The sequence below is a fragment of the Pongo abelii genome, chromosome 1 (genome assembly GCF_028885655.2).
Source record: "Pongo abelii isolate AG06213 chromosome 1, NHGRI_mPonAbe1-v2.0_pri, whole genome shotgun sequence".
Classification (NCBI taxonomy): Eukaryota; Metazoa; Chordata; class Mammalia; order Primates; family Hominidae; genus Pongo; species Pongo abelii.
The window spans coordinates 59,361,691-59,377,223 of record NC_071985.2 but is presented as its reverse complement, the minus strand read 5'-3'; the positions used below and the strand labels follow the sequence as shown (position 1 = coordinate 59,377,223).

Here is a 15,533-nt window from a genome sequence, read left to right as displayed (position 1 = left end):
TAAATGTGGAAGACGCTGCTGTAAGCTTTGTTTTATTCTCATAAAAATCCAGGCAGGTACTCAAAATTATCATACCCCCATTGTATTTATGAAGAAACAGAGAATTACAAGTAATTGTTAATTTGTTTTGAACTAGAAAACAAACATAAAGTTTGATATCATAATATAATTTCTTAAACATTAAACATTACTTTCTTCCAAAAAATACTGTTATGAATATTAATTTATAGTGAATCTATTTTGTTGAAACTTTGACATAAGCAAATCCTTCTAACTTCTGCCGATGTTAATTGACATATGTGTGATATGTGTGTTGCTACATTAGTAAAATAATTTATCTTTTTAAAGGTTAATGTTTGTGTTTGTTTTTAAACTCATTTTCTCTTTTTAGCCATGAAGATAAAGAAAGGCAGAGACAAATATCCAGGCATGCTCTAGAGCAGTGCTATCCAGTAAATTTTTTTGCTATTATGAAATTGTTTTATATCTCTATTCTCCAATTTGATGGCCATTAGCCATATGTTGGTACTGAATGTATGAAAAGTGACTAGAACAAATAAGAAAATTTTAATTAAGTTCTAAATTTTTAATATAATTTTATTTTGATTATTTTTAATTTTCAATATCCACCTATAGCTAATGGTTGCTGTATTATAAAGTGCACCTCTAAAGCCCATGCCTAATCACCCCTGTACATGCTAGAAATACTGTCATCCTACATCCACATATATCTCTAATCTGTCTGCTTTTTTTTTCTATTTCTCAAACCACCGAGCAACAAACACTGTAAGTGTTTTCTAATTGGAACACCTGCTTTTAATCCCTTTAGACCGTTTTCCAGACAGCAATAAAAGTAACCTTTAAAAATCGAATCAACAAACACAATACTTAACGGTGAATGATTGAAAGCCTTCTCCCTCATATCAGAAATAAGACAAGGATGTCTGCATTCACCACTTCTAACCACCATAATATTGGAAGTTCTAGCCAGACCACTTAGGTTTAAGAAAGAAATTACATCCAAATTGAAAAGAAGTGAAACTATCTCTACTTGCAGAGGAAATATCATATATATATATATATATATGTAATCTGTTGCTATATATATATATATAATATATATAACCTGAAAGAACACACACACACAAGTACACACATACACACACACAAAGTGTTAGAGCTAATAAATTCATCCAAGTGAAGGACTCAAAATCAACCCTCACAACAATCAATTGTGTCTTTATACAATAGCAATGAAAAATCTGAAAATGAAATTAAGAAAACTATTCTACCTACAACAGCATCAGAAATAAATTACTTAGAAATAAATTTAGCCAAGGAGACTACACTGAAAAGTACAAAATATTGCCGAAAGAAATTAAATTTTTTAAATTTCTAAATAATTGAAAAGACATTCCATAGTCATTGACTGGAAGATGTAGTCTTGTTAAGATAACACTACTACTCTAAACAATATATTGATTCAGTATATCCCTATCAAATACCCACAGCATTTTTGCAAACATGTGAAAACTCATCGTAAAATTAATGTGGAATCTCAGGGGACTGAACACTGAAGCAATCTTAAAAAAAGAAAACAAAGTTGGTAGTCTCACACATCTTGACCTCAAAACCTACTTCAAAGTTAAACCAAATATGGAAATTACCTCCTTCTAGACAGTATTTGTCAGTATTGTTTGTCTAGAGGTAAACATGTGATCCAAATCTGGCCAGAGTCTCCACAGAAAGTCTCCTGGCACCTCTCTGAAAGACTTCCATCACTAACAGAAAAAAAAAATGCTGTAGGAAAAAATATTTCTTTTACATTGCTCTGTTCTTTTTGTCTGAACAAAGTTGTGTGAAGACTTCACTTTGGAGCTACAGTAGCCCCTTTGCAACATCAGACCATTGTAGGCAATTCTCCATGGCGTGATCTATTCCTCCTATAAAGACTTTTGCCCTGGGTTGTCTTTTGAAGGATGCTTGCATGGCAAATAGTCTTGAAACCTAGAAATAGTGTATTCCTTGGGGATGAGAGCAGATTTGTTTTCAGACCAGAATAACATATGTGTGTTGCTACATTAGTAAAATAATTTATCTTTTTAAAGGTTAATGTTTGTGTTTGTTTTTATTTTTAAACTCATTTTCTCTTTTTAGACATGAAGATAAAGAAAGGCAGAGACAAACATCCAGGCATGCTCTAGAGCAGTGCTATCCAGTAAATTTTTTTGCAAATTAAGTGGTGTGGCTAGAACCAGAATAGTGGCCCCCTCAAGTGCAACAGTGAGTCAGGTTTGCTAGCAGTCCCATTATAAGATCTGGTATTTCCTGGCTTGGGGTTCCTCAGTTGTGACACTAATTGAGTGTGTGCAGCATCTATCTGAGCTGTTCACATGGCCCCTTTAGGACTTGCTTGGCAAGCAGAACCAATGCAAACATGAAGTTCATGCTGCCTGCTATGCCATGAATCACACAGTATTTTATACCTGACCCAGAAATCTCATGTCTTCCTTCAGCATTTATGAACCTGTGACAGGTTAACTACTTAAATTATAAACAGAGCAAAATCTCAAACCTTTCACAGTTCTTGACAAAAATAACTTTAAGTGCAAAAGCTGACCTTCTGAAAACAATACACAAAAGATGGAAATGTCCTACAGAGCCACTGTACCAAAATTGGATTATCTACCACCAGATTTTTATTACATGATTTAAAAAACAAAACAAAAAAACTACCTTTTTATTCAGACATTTATGAATTAAATATGTGTTTATTGAGGAAGTACCAGTATTCTTGGCAACTGTAATGAATATTGCTGTATAAAAGGCACATTGAGATATTCCCCTGGCAGGATTTACATTCTACTGATGAAGACAAGGTACAAACAATAACCAATGGAAATATATGATAACGAAGTAATTACAGCTTGAGATTACTGCTATCGAGGAAGAAAAAAAATGACTTAAAAAGTAGGAGATTCCATTTTAGATACAACAGTCAAGAAATGCTGATATTTGAGGGCTGACCTAAAAGGTGGGAATGAGACTATCATGAGAAAAGCCAGGAAAACATATTCTGGATTAAATAAACAAATGAAAAAGCCTGAGAAGGGTGCCTGAAGATCAAGGTAGCTAGGGGATAGCAGGGGAGAGAAGAATGGTGTAAGCAAAATTTGCAGAGATGGAAAGAGACAATTAATAAAGAAATCTGTAGATTAATAAGAGATTTAGGGCTGGGCGCGGTGGTTCATGCCTGTAATCCCAGCACTTTGGGAGGCTGAGGCAGGCAGATCACGAGGTCAGGAGTCCGAGACCAGCCTGGCCAACATGGTGAAACCCCATCTCTACTAAAGATATAAAAAATTACCCGGGTGTGGTGGTGTGCACCTGTAATTCCAGCTACTCAGGAGGCTGAGGCAGGAGAATTGCTTGAACCCAGTGGCGGAGGTTGCAATGAGCCGAGATCGCGCCATTGCACTCCCACCTGGGCAACAGGGCGAGACTCCACCTCAAAAAAAAAAAAGAATATTTTTATTTAAGATACAGATGTGATCTAACTTACATTCCTAAGAAATCACCTTTGCTGCTCTGAGTTGAATTTACTCAGCCTTGTTGGATGCCTGTAACAATAGTCCAGGTCAAATATGATGATATCTTAAACTAAGTTTGGGATGTGAGGATGGAGCAAAATGTATGGATTGGAGACTTAAAAGGGTTTTTTAATGGATTCAGTGTGGTTAATGAGGGAAAGTGGGGACACTGTGAATGATCTGCAGGCTTTAACAGTGCGGAAGTCACTGAGTCATGGTGAGGGAATAGAGAAAGTGGTAGAATTTTTGGAAGAATGTCAAAAGCTCCATTTTCAATGTATTAATTTTAAGGCAGCCATTTAATATCTAAAGGAAGATGTCAACAAAGTAGATGGATATTGGAATGGATGTCTGAAGGGAGATCTGTATAGGAGAAACAAATTTTCTACACCTACCTCAGAAAGTACTTGCATTTAACACTATGGGACTCAATGAGATTCTGGAGATAGACATTTAGGTTTCAGAAAAGACATACTAGGACTGAGGTTTGAGGCAAGGAGACATTGAAATGAAGGACATTAGATCCATTATGATCAGTAAAAGTATCCCAAAGTCAAACTGAATTAAGAAAAATTGTATTAATATATGAGTAAATCTACAGGCAGAGTATACTTCAGGGTTTTTAGATTCACCATATCAATAATAATGGCAACTCTTAATATTAGGTATTATTATTTCTTCATTTTACAGATAGCAGAACTTCTAAAAAAAAACAATTTGTTCGATCTTACAAAATTAGCAAATAAATTAGTAAGGATTAATGCCTAGGCTCATTTCTATCACACCACTCATCTTTCATAAATAACACATTTTATCCCTCCTCATTATGATATTTACAAATCTCCAAAACTAGGAAGTCCAGTTACGCATATTTTTTACCATTGAGAAATATGAGCCTCAAAAATATTAGATAACTTCTTCAAGGTTACACTGATAAGTGATAGAGTAAGGGCTAGAGCTGAAGTGCTGAAGTCTAAACTCCTGCACGAGCCTCACCTCTCCCTATACCCCATGATATCATGTTGCCTGACTATTCATGCACCCATTATAAAACCAGCTTTATATTTTTGTCCATTTTCTTAAATTATTTTTAAAAATTTAAGTGTGTTGTCCTAGTTTCTCACTATGTCAATATTTTGCTTCCTTGACATTTCCCTCCACCAAAACAAAACAAAACAAAACAAAACACCACCGACGATCTGTGCAAAATTCTTAGCATTTGTGGCAGCACAGGCTTTCAGTGAGCACAAATTATTTGGCCTCACTAACAATTATGTGCCAAGCCAGCCCTGAGCTTCAGGAGTAGCATTCATATTTTTATAATGAGGTATAATTCTCATTCACTATTGTAAAGGGACATAAAATGAAGAAAATGTAAGCATGTATTTGTGTCTTCTTTCCATTTTCAGAAATTAATATGTCTAACTTTACTATATCTTTCATATTTTAATTGGTCATGTCAATGGCCTTAAGTTTTCCCCTTAGCCATTTTTTCTTTTTAGCCCAAATCATAAAAATATTCATAAACTTCTGCCAAAGATTCATTAAATATCAAATAATAATAATGTAAATGAATGGCAGTGATTAGCACATTTTTCATTAAATCCATCAGCTGATTCTCATTCATGTTATAGGCCAATTTCATTTAACACACACGGATGACTTGTAGGTCCTAGGCATATGGATCAGTACTTATTTCCAAGACTATTTTAATATTCTTTTCTTTTTCATACAGATTATTTGTGGAAATTAACTTCTTCATATTTTATATGGTAATGTCTTTGTCAGAATTAAGCCTAAATCCTCTGGAAAAAGCTTAAGACACATAAAATTATAGCTACAAAGACACAAATAATCAGTGGCCAAAAATAATATGTGTATGTATGAAACAGATACACATATTGCATACGACCATTTATTCCTTGGAGCAAACATGTGTGGCTATACTATTATTAACAGTTTTGCTTTAAAATATATTTTTCTACTTCTGGAAGTCTGAAAATTTGTATCACAGTGAAACTTCCCTTTCTATTTTTGCTCTTCCGTGACACGAAATAAAAATCAGAAAAAAAAATCTAGATGCATGTATCTACTTCCAAAGAGACTTAAGATTTTTGTTTTTTAATTCTCTCAACTTTTCCTAATTACTTCACACTTAGAAATCCTGTCACATCCTTCCTTGTCACACAACTGAGATTTACATTCCTCTCCTAATACACCATCACAAATGAAAACACTGTTTCTGGTTCCAACTGCATATTCAATAGCTGCTGAGAAAATTAGAAATGTGGACTCCCTTAATGAGTCTTAGCAAATTCATACTTCAACTTAGTAGTGCGAGAAGTTTAAAAAAAAATCCAAAGATAAATTTTTGCAAAAGATCACAATGAGCAAAGATTTATTTAAACGGGAGGAAAACGGACACTCATTCCTTAATCTTCCCGAGGAAAAGACGATCTACCTTGGGCAAATGCTGAGGCAAGGTACGTATTTATTAAATGTTTTGTCCTTCCAGAATATGCCATTCAAAGCTGTCCTTTATCTGACAATTCAAATGCCCTTCTAATGAACTTCAACTGCTTTCAAATATTTAAAAAAATTATCATTGTATACTTTCTTTCACAAAATTAGCAGCCACTGAATTTGCCAAAGCCCAGTTCCAGTAGGTCTTTGCAGTTTATAAGATCCAAGTGAATGTGCCTAGTTATGAGCCTAGAAGTTCAAGCCCTGTAAATGAACCACACCAAACCAATCCGGGAAGAGCAAATGCCACAGTCCCTTCAATTCACTGTCACCATGTAGATCCAGCCCCATTCAAAATTTCCTCAAGTGCTTTCACTACTTTGGTTTGGCAAATTGACAGCCCAGAATAGATACAGTATTGATTTGTGTCTTCACAGTGGTGCAGGTGGAAATGGTATATGAAAGGAGGCCCTTGAAATTAGTATATTGGCACTCTTCCATTCCTGATATTTTTTTCTCCCTATTCAACTCATTTTGATCAGGAAAGTATCTAACTGGGTGCTTTGTATGAGTTCATTAACAAAGTAATGCCACTTGTTTTTTAATTTTTTATTGAGCCATTAGATTCAGAAGAACTTAATTTTCTCCTTACAGTATAAAGATAACAATAAAGCCTGATTTATTATTCATGGAAGTCATTATTTGCCACCGTTAGGTTGCAATATTATGGCATTTGGTAATTATGAGCACATACAGAAGTGAGAAATCATCACAATGACATTGTGACAATACATTTCCCTTGTAAGAGAATGCAATCAGTGTAGCTATTTCCTACCTAGCAAGAACTACCATCTAAATTCTGGATATTTTACCCTGGTTCTCTAAAAATTTCCAGAAAATATAAACTATAAATTACTCATATGAGATTCATGTCTGTTAGTGTATGTATGCCATAGTGTTAGAGAGTATATCATTTTGTGCTAATATGCAAAATGAAACATGAGTAGTGAAATAATTTTCAAATAAGAAACCCTAGAAAGGAGTCCTATTTGCCACTTTGCAATCCATTTTACCTGGTAAAGTTACTCAGTATTTCCTAGCTCTATTTTTCTTAGCATAGATAGACAGAATAACACTAATTTCAGAGAATTATATGACGTAATAAGGTTTGTGAAAAAACACTTCTGAATTTATGAACATTATACAGATATTAAATATTATTGATAATCACAAGGAAGTGTTTCCACAGACAGGCTCATAAAATAATAAATGTTATTGATTATTAAGTGCTTATTAAGTGTTGCTTCTTATTCTAAGCACTTTACATGAATTAACCCATTTGAACACTACAATAACCTCATAAAGGAGTTGTTATAGTTATCCCAGTTTTACAGATGAAAACATTGAGACACAGAGAAGTTAAGTAACATCATAAAACACACATTAATAATGTGGCCAAGATTCCAGTCTAAGGAATTCTCTTTTGTCATATGGTTTCGTATATATCATATAATTTAACATTATTTTAATAATGAGATAATATTTGTCCCAAGTGTTTTTTTTTTTTCATCACTTTATCATTGCCTTCCTTTTTCTTCAGGTTTTATTTTTGAGAATTTTATTAGTATAGTGTCATGAATATGTAGTCATCAAAAGTGGATCTAAAGAAAATCTATTATTTTATGTTTTAAACAAAATAGGGTGAAGATAATTTCATTTTCACAGAAAGAAATCTAAGACATACATTTTGCTTCTAGGAAAATGAAACTGTAATTAATTCATTATTTTAAATAATGAAAACTCTGATCTATATCAGTGGATTTAGGTATGTTTTGCTCTTGCAGAGTTTTAATAGAATCTGTAAAATATTGCTGGAGATAAATATCACATAGATATCAAAATGTAGAAAACTATAAATATTAATAAGTTCCCAAAATTTTACTTTCAGGAGCTTAGTCTATAGAGATAATGAGATAATTTATAAAAATAAAAATAATAGTTCTTTCTGTTGCCAAGCACTATTCCAAGTCTTTTTCTGGTACAGTCTTACTTTATCTGTACCTCAACTCTGTGAAGCTAATACTGTTATCACATCCTTTATAAGTAAGCAATCTGAAATTTAGAGAATAAAATTAATTCACTCAAAATTATATCACTGCTTCATGAAGCATCCTGAACAAAATTTAAACAAGGTAATTCCAAACCACTATATTATAATTACTATTATATTGTAATAGATTATTTTCTCAGATTTATCATATAAGAAACAAAGTTAGATGATAGAATATTGATAAAATAATGACTCATCCTTTAAGTCAAAGATATGGGACAACTAAAGTCAATGCTGCAGGTCTGTACTTGTGACATGGGACTGTGTTTTTCATCTGTTTTTAAGTATAAGGGAATAAATATCAGATTTTAAAGATATGTATATATTAATAATTAAGTTTTATCATTTTAAATGTCTAAACAAATAAGTATATTTAAAATGTTAAATATATCATTGAAAATATTTACAGTAATTGTCTGTTAGTGAGATTACTTATAGATTTAACTTTGCACTGAATTCCATAGACAGACTAATTTTGTAAGGAATCAGTATTGCCTACTGAATAAGTACACCAGCTCTGGAGTCAGATACCTGAGGTGATCCATCAACTTCATCTTTTGAGCTTGGATGGGTAATTGGAGTCTCTTCACTAACTTCCCTAAGCTTGCACTTACTTTTCTGTAAAATAAAAATGTGAATAATATATAGTTTATGGAATTACATTAAGGATTAAATGACTATCCAAATAAAGGGCTTACAACTCATATTGCTAGCTATTTCTTAGCTATGCTATAGGGTAAAAATTTGTTTATTATATTTTTTTTTGTTCTCTAATTTTACTAACATAAACATTATTTTAAAGTGAGAAAAAATCAGGACTTATCTTTTTTATTTTTAAAATTATTTGCCAACATTTGCACCACCAAAAAATGTCACCTCTTAGCGTTAATCAGTGTTATTCTGGGTAGAGGTTTCTAATCTTCATCTCTTCTGATCATTGTTATTGATGAATTGGAAAGGGCAATTAATGCATGCTTTTCTGGTTTGCATTTGGCAGACATCTAGTCAGAACCATCACTATTATATCTTATTGCTGAATCAAAATTCACAATAAATTTTAAAGGCTAAATCAGCTGAAGCCAAATGATGACATTTAATAAGGATAAATGCAAATTTCTGGATATAATTGCTAGAAATCAATAACAAAAGAGGATGGAGGAAACTTGGCTTGAAAACAGTTCATGTGCAAAAGATCTCAGGAATTTCAGTTAATCAAAGAAACTAATATGACAAGCTAGTAGAAGCTAATTTAATCCTAGGCAGCATTAATAGAGTTATAGAGTGTTTATCATGGGAACTGATAGCCGCATTGTACTCTGCTCTGTCAAAATGAATTTGGGACACTGTTTAATTTTGGATACTAAAATTTCAGGAAGGCAATGAAAACTAGAGACCATTATGAGAAGGTGAAAGGTGAGGACAGGTCTGTAGTTGGAGCTGTATGAGAAATCTTGAAGGTAGTATGGATATTCAGGTGAGCATGGGTTCCAGGACAACATGTTGTCCTGATTATCCTATTTTTCTGGTTGCTTTTCCTATGTCTCATTTGTTTGCTTGCTCATTTGTTTTCTAAGCTTTGAAATGTAGCAATGCTCAGTCTTAACCTCTCTTTTTCCTTTGATAACACTAACTTTCTTGATGACCTCCTCCAGCTTTGTGGCTTTAAATGTCATCTTTATGATTATGACTCACAAATTTATATCTTCAGTCTAGATTTCTTCACTGAATTTTATTCTTGAATATCTAACCAATTTCTGGGTATTTCTCCTTTGAATTCTAATAAATTTTAAAATTAATAAATCCAAAATTAAACTATTGTGGTCAGAGCAATATTTTATAAAAAGCCTTCTTCTACATGTATATATTCTTCTTCTACATGTATATGTACATTAATTAATAATTATAATATTAAGAGCAACAAATAAAGATAAGCCATTCCCCAGGTAAATTCTCCTTCATCATATATGTGTGAGTAGAGGCTGAGTAAACATAACTTAGCATAAATGATGAAGGAATTCCTTCTCTGAGTGAGTTACCTTTAAAACTGAATGGAAATTATGTTCCATTTATGAAATTATAATATTTCAGGCAAAGTGAAAAGTTACTCTATGCCTGCAGCATCTGTAGAGAAAAAGCAATCAGTCAGTCTGTTAATTAATAATATTTTTGAGCTCCTACTGTGTTCCAGACACTACAAGGTACTGGGTTGAATTCTGTCAAGCCCAGTACCTATGACTGTGACCTAATATGAAAATAGAGTATTTAGAACTAAGGTCACACTGAATTAGTGTGGGCAGTAATCCAATAACAAGTATAATTATAAAAACAGGAAAATTTGGACATAGAGACACAGAGAGTGAATGCCATGTTATGACAGAGGAAAAGATTGGAGTAATAGATCCATAAGCCAGGGAATTTGACAAAGATTTTTGGCAACCTTCTAAAGCTGTGAAGAGGTAGAGAAGTATCCTCCTCCATGTCCTTCAGAGAGAATGTGGCCCCACTGACTACTTGATTTTGGACTTCCAGACTCCAGAAACATGAGACAATAAATGTATGTTGTTTTATGCCACCCAGTTTGTGATAATTACAACGTCTCTAAGAAATTAAGATAACCAGGTATTCACGACTGAGTGGTAAATTGTCAGAATGGCTATCTTTAGAGTCTAGTGGGAAAATTCATCAAAGATGTGATTATAAATAAGTGAATAATCAAAATCATGCAACACTTATGAAGATGTAAATACAGAATGCTTGATATTATATCCACGTAGATAGGAAAGGTGTCCCTGAAGTGAGGCACTAGGCAGGTTCTCACTTATTTACTGAGCTTAATAGAGTACTAGGCACAAGAGTAGATATTTAGCAATTACTTGAATTAATGCTGAATAAAGGACTTAAAGTATGAAGTATGTATAAGGTAACCAAGATTAGAGGAACATTCTAGACAGAGAAAAGCATTATTTACCAGGACAAATTTTATTTAGCAAAAAATAAAGAAAAAATATTAAACACATATAATAAAAATGTTAGTACTAGAATAAATATTGCATTATATTGTTTACCAGTTATAAAATTTGTGAGTCACCAAAATTTGATGTTTGTACATGATCTAACATCCTGTGATCTCTTTCCCTACAATCCGATCTATTCCCTCCATTCCCCCATTTCTTCTTCATGGTAGAATCCTAATTTGGATCAAATATCCAATTACATACCATGTGGCATGTGAATCTCAAGAAAAAATGAAGAAAAATGTAATAAAAAAAAAGAATCCTTTCCTACTTCCAATAATAGATTGTGATAAAACAAAATCATTGCATTCCCTTACAAATAATTGGTTTAGGAACTAAAATTTAGTCTCACTAATTTGTGGTAAATAATATGTCCAAAGAACCACTATAAAGGGAAATACATTGGGCCTAATTTGGCCGGTAACATTGAAGTGAGTAACTATATTTCATGCACTGGGAAAGATATTTTCTGTCTGCTGGGTGATATTGGAAGATCAAATGATAAGCTTAAGGCACATCATTTGGCACATTTAATAATTTATTTTACTTTGAAACATTAATAAGTCCTCAATAAATGCAAATGGATATATTACTATTGGACTGGAAACAAACCAGTTGACCATGGGTTTTAGCAACATGAAAATTCTTGCTAATCCTTGTAAGAACAGGATAAATGGTGTGGGTAGGTTGAGCCGAAATTCTGATTAGGGTAGACACAAGAGAAAAGGGGAAGAAGTGAAATAAAATGGACAAAAATGGATTTTGATAAGGTTTACTGTCCAAAAGTCCAGAGAAATTGGCAGTAATGGCTCAAGAGAATCTTATGCTATTACAGTTGTTAATTTATAGGAGCAATAAATGCATTTTTGTAAACTGATGAGACTTTTCCTGTAAAGATGGAAAAACAAACCTCTTTGATAGAGACAGAGGACAACTACTAGAGCAGTAACTCTGAGAAGGTGAGAGGGGGTGAGAACCAGTGAACAATTACAGCAGGTAAATCTTGGGGGAAATATCTTGTAATTGCTTCATTTCCTACTCTAAAATAATGCTACATTCATCATATAAGAAAGGAAAGAGGATGGGATAGGAGGCATCGGAGGCTGGAGGAAAGAGAGGGTGCTAGATTCTCAAATCTGGAAAGATTAAATTTCAAGATTAAAGGAGGGATGGCTGAAATTAAAATTTATGAAGGAGTTATAGATATTGGTAATGACAATGTCTAAGACACGACCATGGTGTGAATGCTTAGATAGAAAAGAGGGCAACCTTCCCCTCTGGGTTATTGGAGAAGTCAACACAATGAGAGGTCTGGGTATTAGAAGAATCTTCCCTATGAATACATAAATGTCCAAGGTTTATGACAGAAACAAAACGTTGCAGAAATTGGCAGTGAAGGGCAGCTAAAACCCTTGAGGAACAGGCGGGATGCATGGTAGAGGGTGGGAACTCTAATAATAATGATATTTAAATCTGACGGAGTTTCACACAGGAGGAAGAGAAAAAGGGCTCACCTTCTGGCCCAGTGGTATTAGTATCAAGTTTTGGAAAGAGAAAACAATCACACTGTTGAAGGCCACAAAAGAAGCAGTGTCATGGAAGCAGAGTAGATTTCAGTACAAGAAGCTAAATGCAATACATAGAGAAAAGAATGAGTATAGAGAAATTATGCTAAGTGACCTGGAGTCCTACAGTCTCAGTGAAAAAAGACTCGGCAGTTAGTGTCAGAATGGGAGATTAATGTTTAGCATATGAGTGACTTGGGAGTCCTGGGCTTTTTGCATTAGTTAATATGATAATAAGAGAAAATAAATGTAATCCTTTAGAGTAATTCTGAAGTTCTCAAAGAGTATGGCTGTGGCAAAGCTATAATTGCTGAGCAGGAGGCATGAGATTTGCAGGATTCAGGGACCCCCTCCTTCATCCCAGTTATGGGGAAAATTGGTCTGATTCAGAGCAGAAGGAGTTTCCTGATCCCTCCTTATTCCTGGTAATGGATCTGTGGGATCTGGGGGAGATTATTTTGTCTGGAGCATGGACACTTTGGGGCTCCCTTGTTACCCTCTTGGTCATCAGGAACTCTATGACCTCCTTCTGCTTATTTCCTACTTCTGAATGTGTGGAAATCAGACAAGGGACAGTATTATGGAGAATAAGCTTTTAGAATGAAGAGAATATGGTTTACTCATTTATAAAACATTACAGTGCCTCATAGTCAGTACCTGATAAAATATATGTTGAATTCCATTTGCTGTTATATAATTGCCAGTCTATACTTAGTATCATTAGCATTTTAATTGGAAAGATCATTTATGTCGACAGTACTATCAATAGCAACTTGTCATCATGATAGATGTCCAGTCTTAAATTAACTATTAGAAAACAAACAAAAATTATATTTCTCATAGAACAAGATTTTATAATAGCTCTTTGTAAAGAGATACTTGGGAAAATCAAACTGACATTTAAAAAATTTGTATAGGTTCCTTAGGGAGTGTTAGATATAGACATGTTCTTTTCAGTCACTTTTTCTCCAGGAACAAGGGCTTCCTGAGGTGATCTAAATGTAGGAAATGTATGAGTGATGCCTACACTGTAAATTATACTGAATCTACCGATGTTACAAAACAAGGCTTACCAGATTATTAGTGTCAGTGCTGGAGACCAAAACATGCCTGTCTTCATCAATTCTTCCAGCATTAAAGATAGGTAACTTTATTCCTGTGCATTCAATACCAGAAGGGAGACAGATACTACTAATCAGTTTGCAAAAGCCATCCTTTTCGGTTCCACAGTATTTTACTGAGAATGTTAATGTGTGCATAACCCTAATTTTTGATGCTTTACCATCATCATACCCTGGTTAGCACAGCAGACAGTATGATATTAAAAACAAAACAAGGGTTTAGCTTGGCCAAAAAAGAAAAATGATTTAATTGAAAGACTCTTCTGGAGAATAGCTTCAAAAAATATCTGTGTGTCTGATGATTAATACTCCCTTTAAAAATAGGCTTTAAAATTATGTTGTGATCTCAATGCTCCATATCATAATATAAACATTCAACTAAAGTAATAAAATACCTTATAAATAATGTCAAACTGGATGGTTGTTGCCTTAATAATGTCAATAATATAGATAATATCATCTAAAATTTTTAGTTCTCTTATGCAGACTGGGAACTGAGTTGTATATTAAGAGCTTATTTCATTTAATTCTCATAACATTTCTGTGATGTAGATAACATTACTACTCCCACTTTACTGATGAAAGAAAAACCCTGAGACTAAGAAAAGTGAGGTAACTTGACTTGGTTACTCAGTTCAGATATAGTGCAACTGGAACTCTCAAGCAGTCTGCATCTCTTATATGATACATTGTACTGCAGTTTAGATGGGGTGGAACATGTTTAAAGGGATTTTCTAAAAAGGTCACTTTTGATCCTTTCCAATATAAAAGTTACTTTTTAAAAAAGAAAGATACTCCCAACTTCTAATAGTTCACATTTCTTTTTCACGTTCACACTTTTTATATTTTGTCAGTAAACGTAAGGATGAAAAATTTAAAACCTCCATGTACAGTAGGGCCTTTGTAGTTCCATTGGCATTCTATAAACACCTGAGTACACTGTAAGGGGAAAAAAAATCTTTATTCTTAATTCAATTAATAAATAATTTGAGGCTTAAAACAGTAATTAGCATTCTTTTTATTTTTTTATTTTTATATAGTCTTTTAAAATGCTATTAGTAAAATGAAATGCTTGTTTAAATCTTCATTTAAGTTTCTTGATATGTTCACAGTTACTATACTTTCTTTGTAGTTATGGCCAGACTTGAATCAAATTATTGGGGATAAAACATGTCTGAATAAAAAGCTGTGAAGAGTATTTTGCCAAGGACCAAAATATACCCTTGAATACCTGAAACCGCTATATATTATAATATTAACGGCATATATCTAGTACATTATTTCAATTTTGTTGTATTTCTAGTATTTACTTGAATGATAACTGAAGGACTCTGGCAAACATTACATATGCATAACATATATTAAGCACGCATTTACATGTATGCATATGCATGCATGCATTTAAATACATATTCACGTACATAGTGTCAGACAAGGGATCAATAAGTGGAGCTGGGATGATTTAAAAATTTTCTTAAGATCATGAGAGGAATTGGGTATTACTATGCCAACCCACCTTATCAATTGATTGATAATGGCCTTCTGCCTTCGGTGCAATTCTACAAGAGATGCTAAGGTGGGACCAGGTGTAAAGGGGAAAAGAGAACTCCATGGGGAAGGAGAAACATAAATCAATAAGCTTTTCATCATACACGTGAACAGAACCTGTA

General features: G+C 33.4%; 1 protein-coding gene across 11 annotated transcripts in view; it reads right to left on the bottom strand.

The window, feature by feature from the left end:
• BRINP3 (BMP/retinoic acid inducible neural specific 3) overlaps positions 1-15,533 on the bottom strand; it is a 390,180-nt gene that overhangs the window by 291,862 nt on the left and 82,785 nt on the right. The window contains exon 3 of one of the 11 annotated variants that reach the window (XM_054524133.1): positions 8,695-8,781. The exons of the other annotated variants lie outside the window; for them this stretch is intronic. Coding sequence (XP_054380108.1) covers positions 8,695-8,781 — 87 coding nt within the window. The remainder of the gene's footprint in view (positions 1-8,694; positions 8,782-15,533) is intronic. 11 annotated transcript variants of the gene reach the window in all.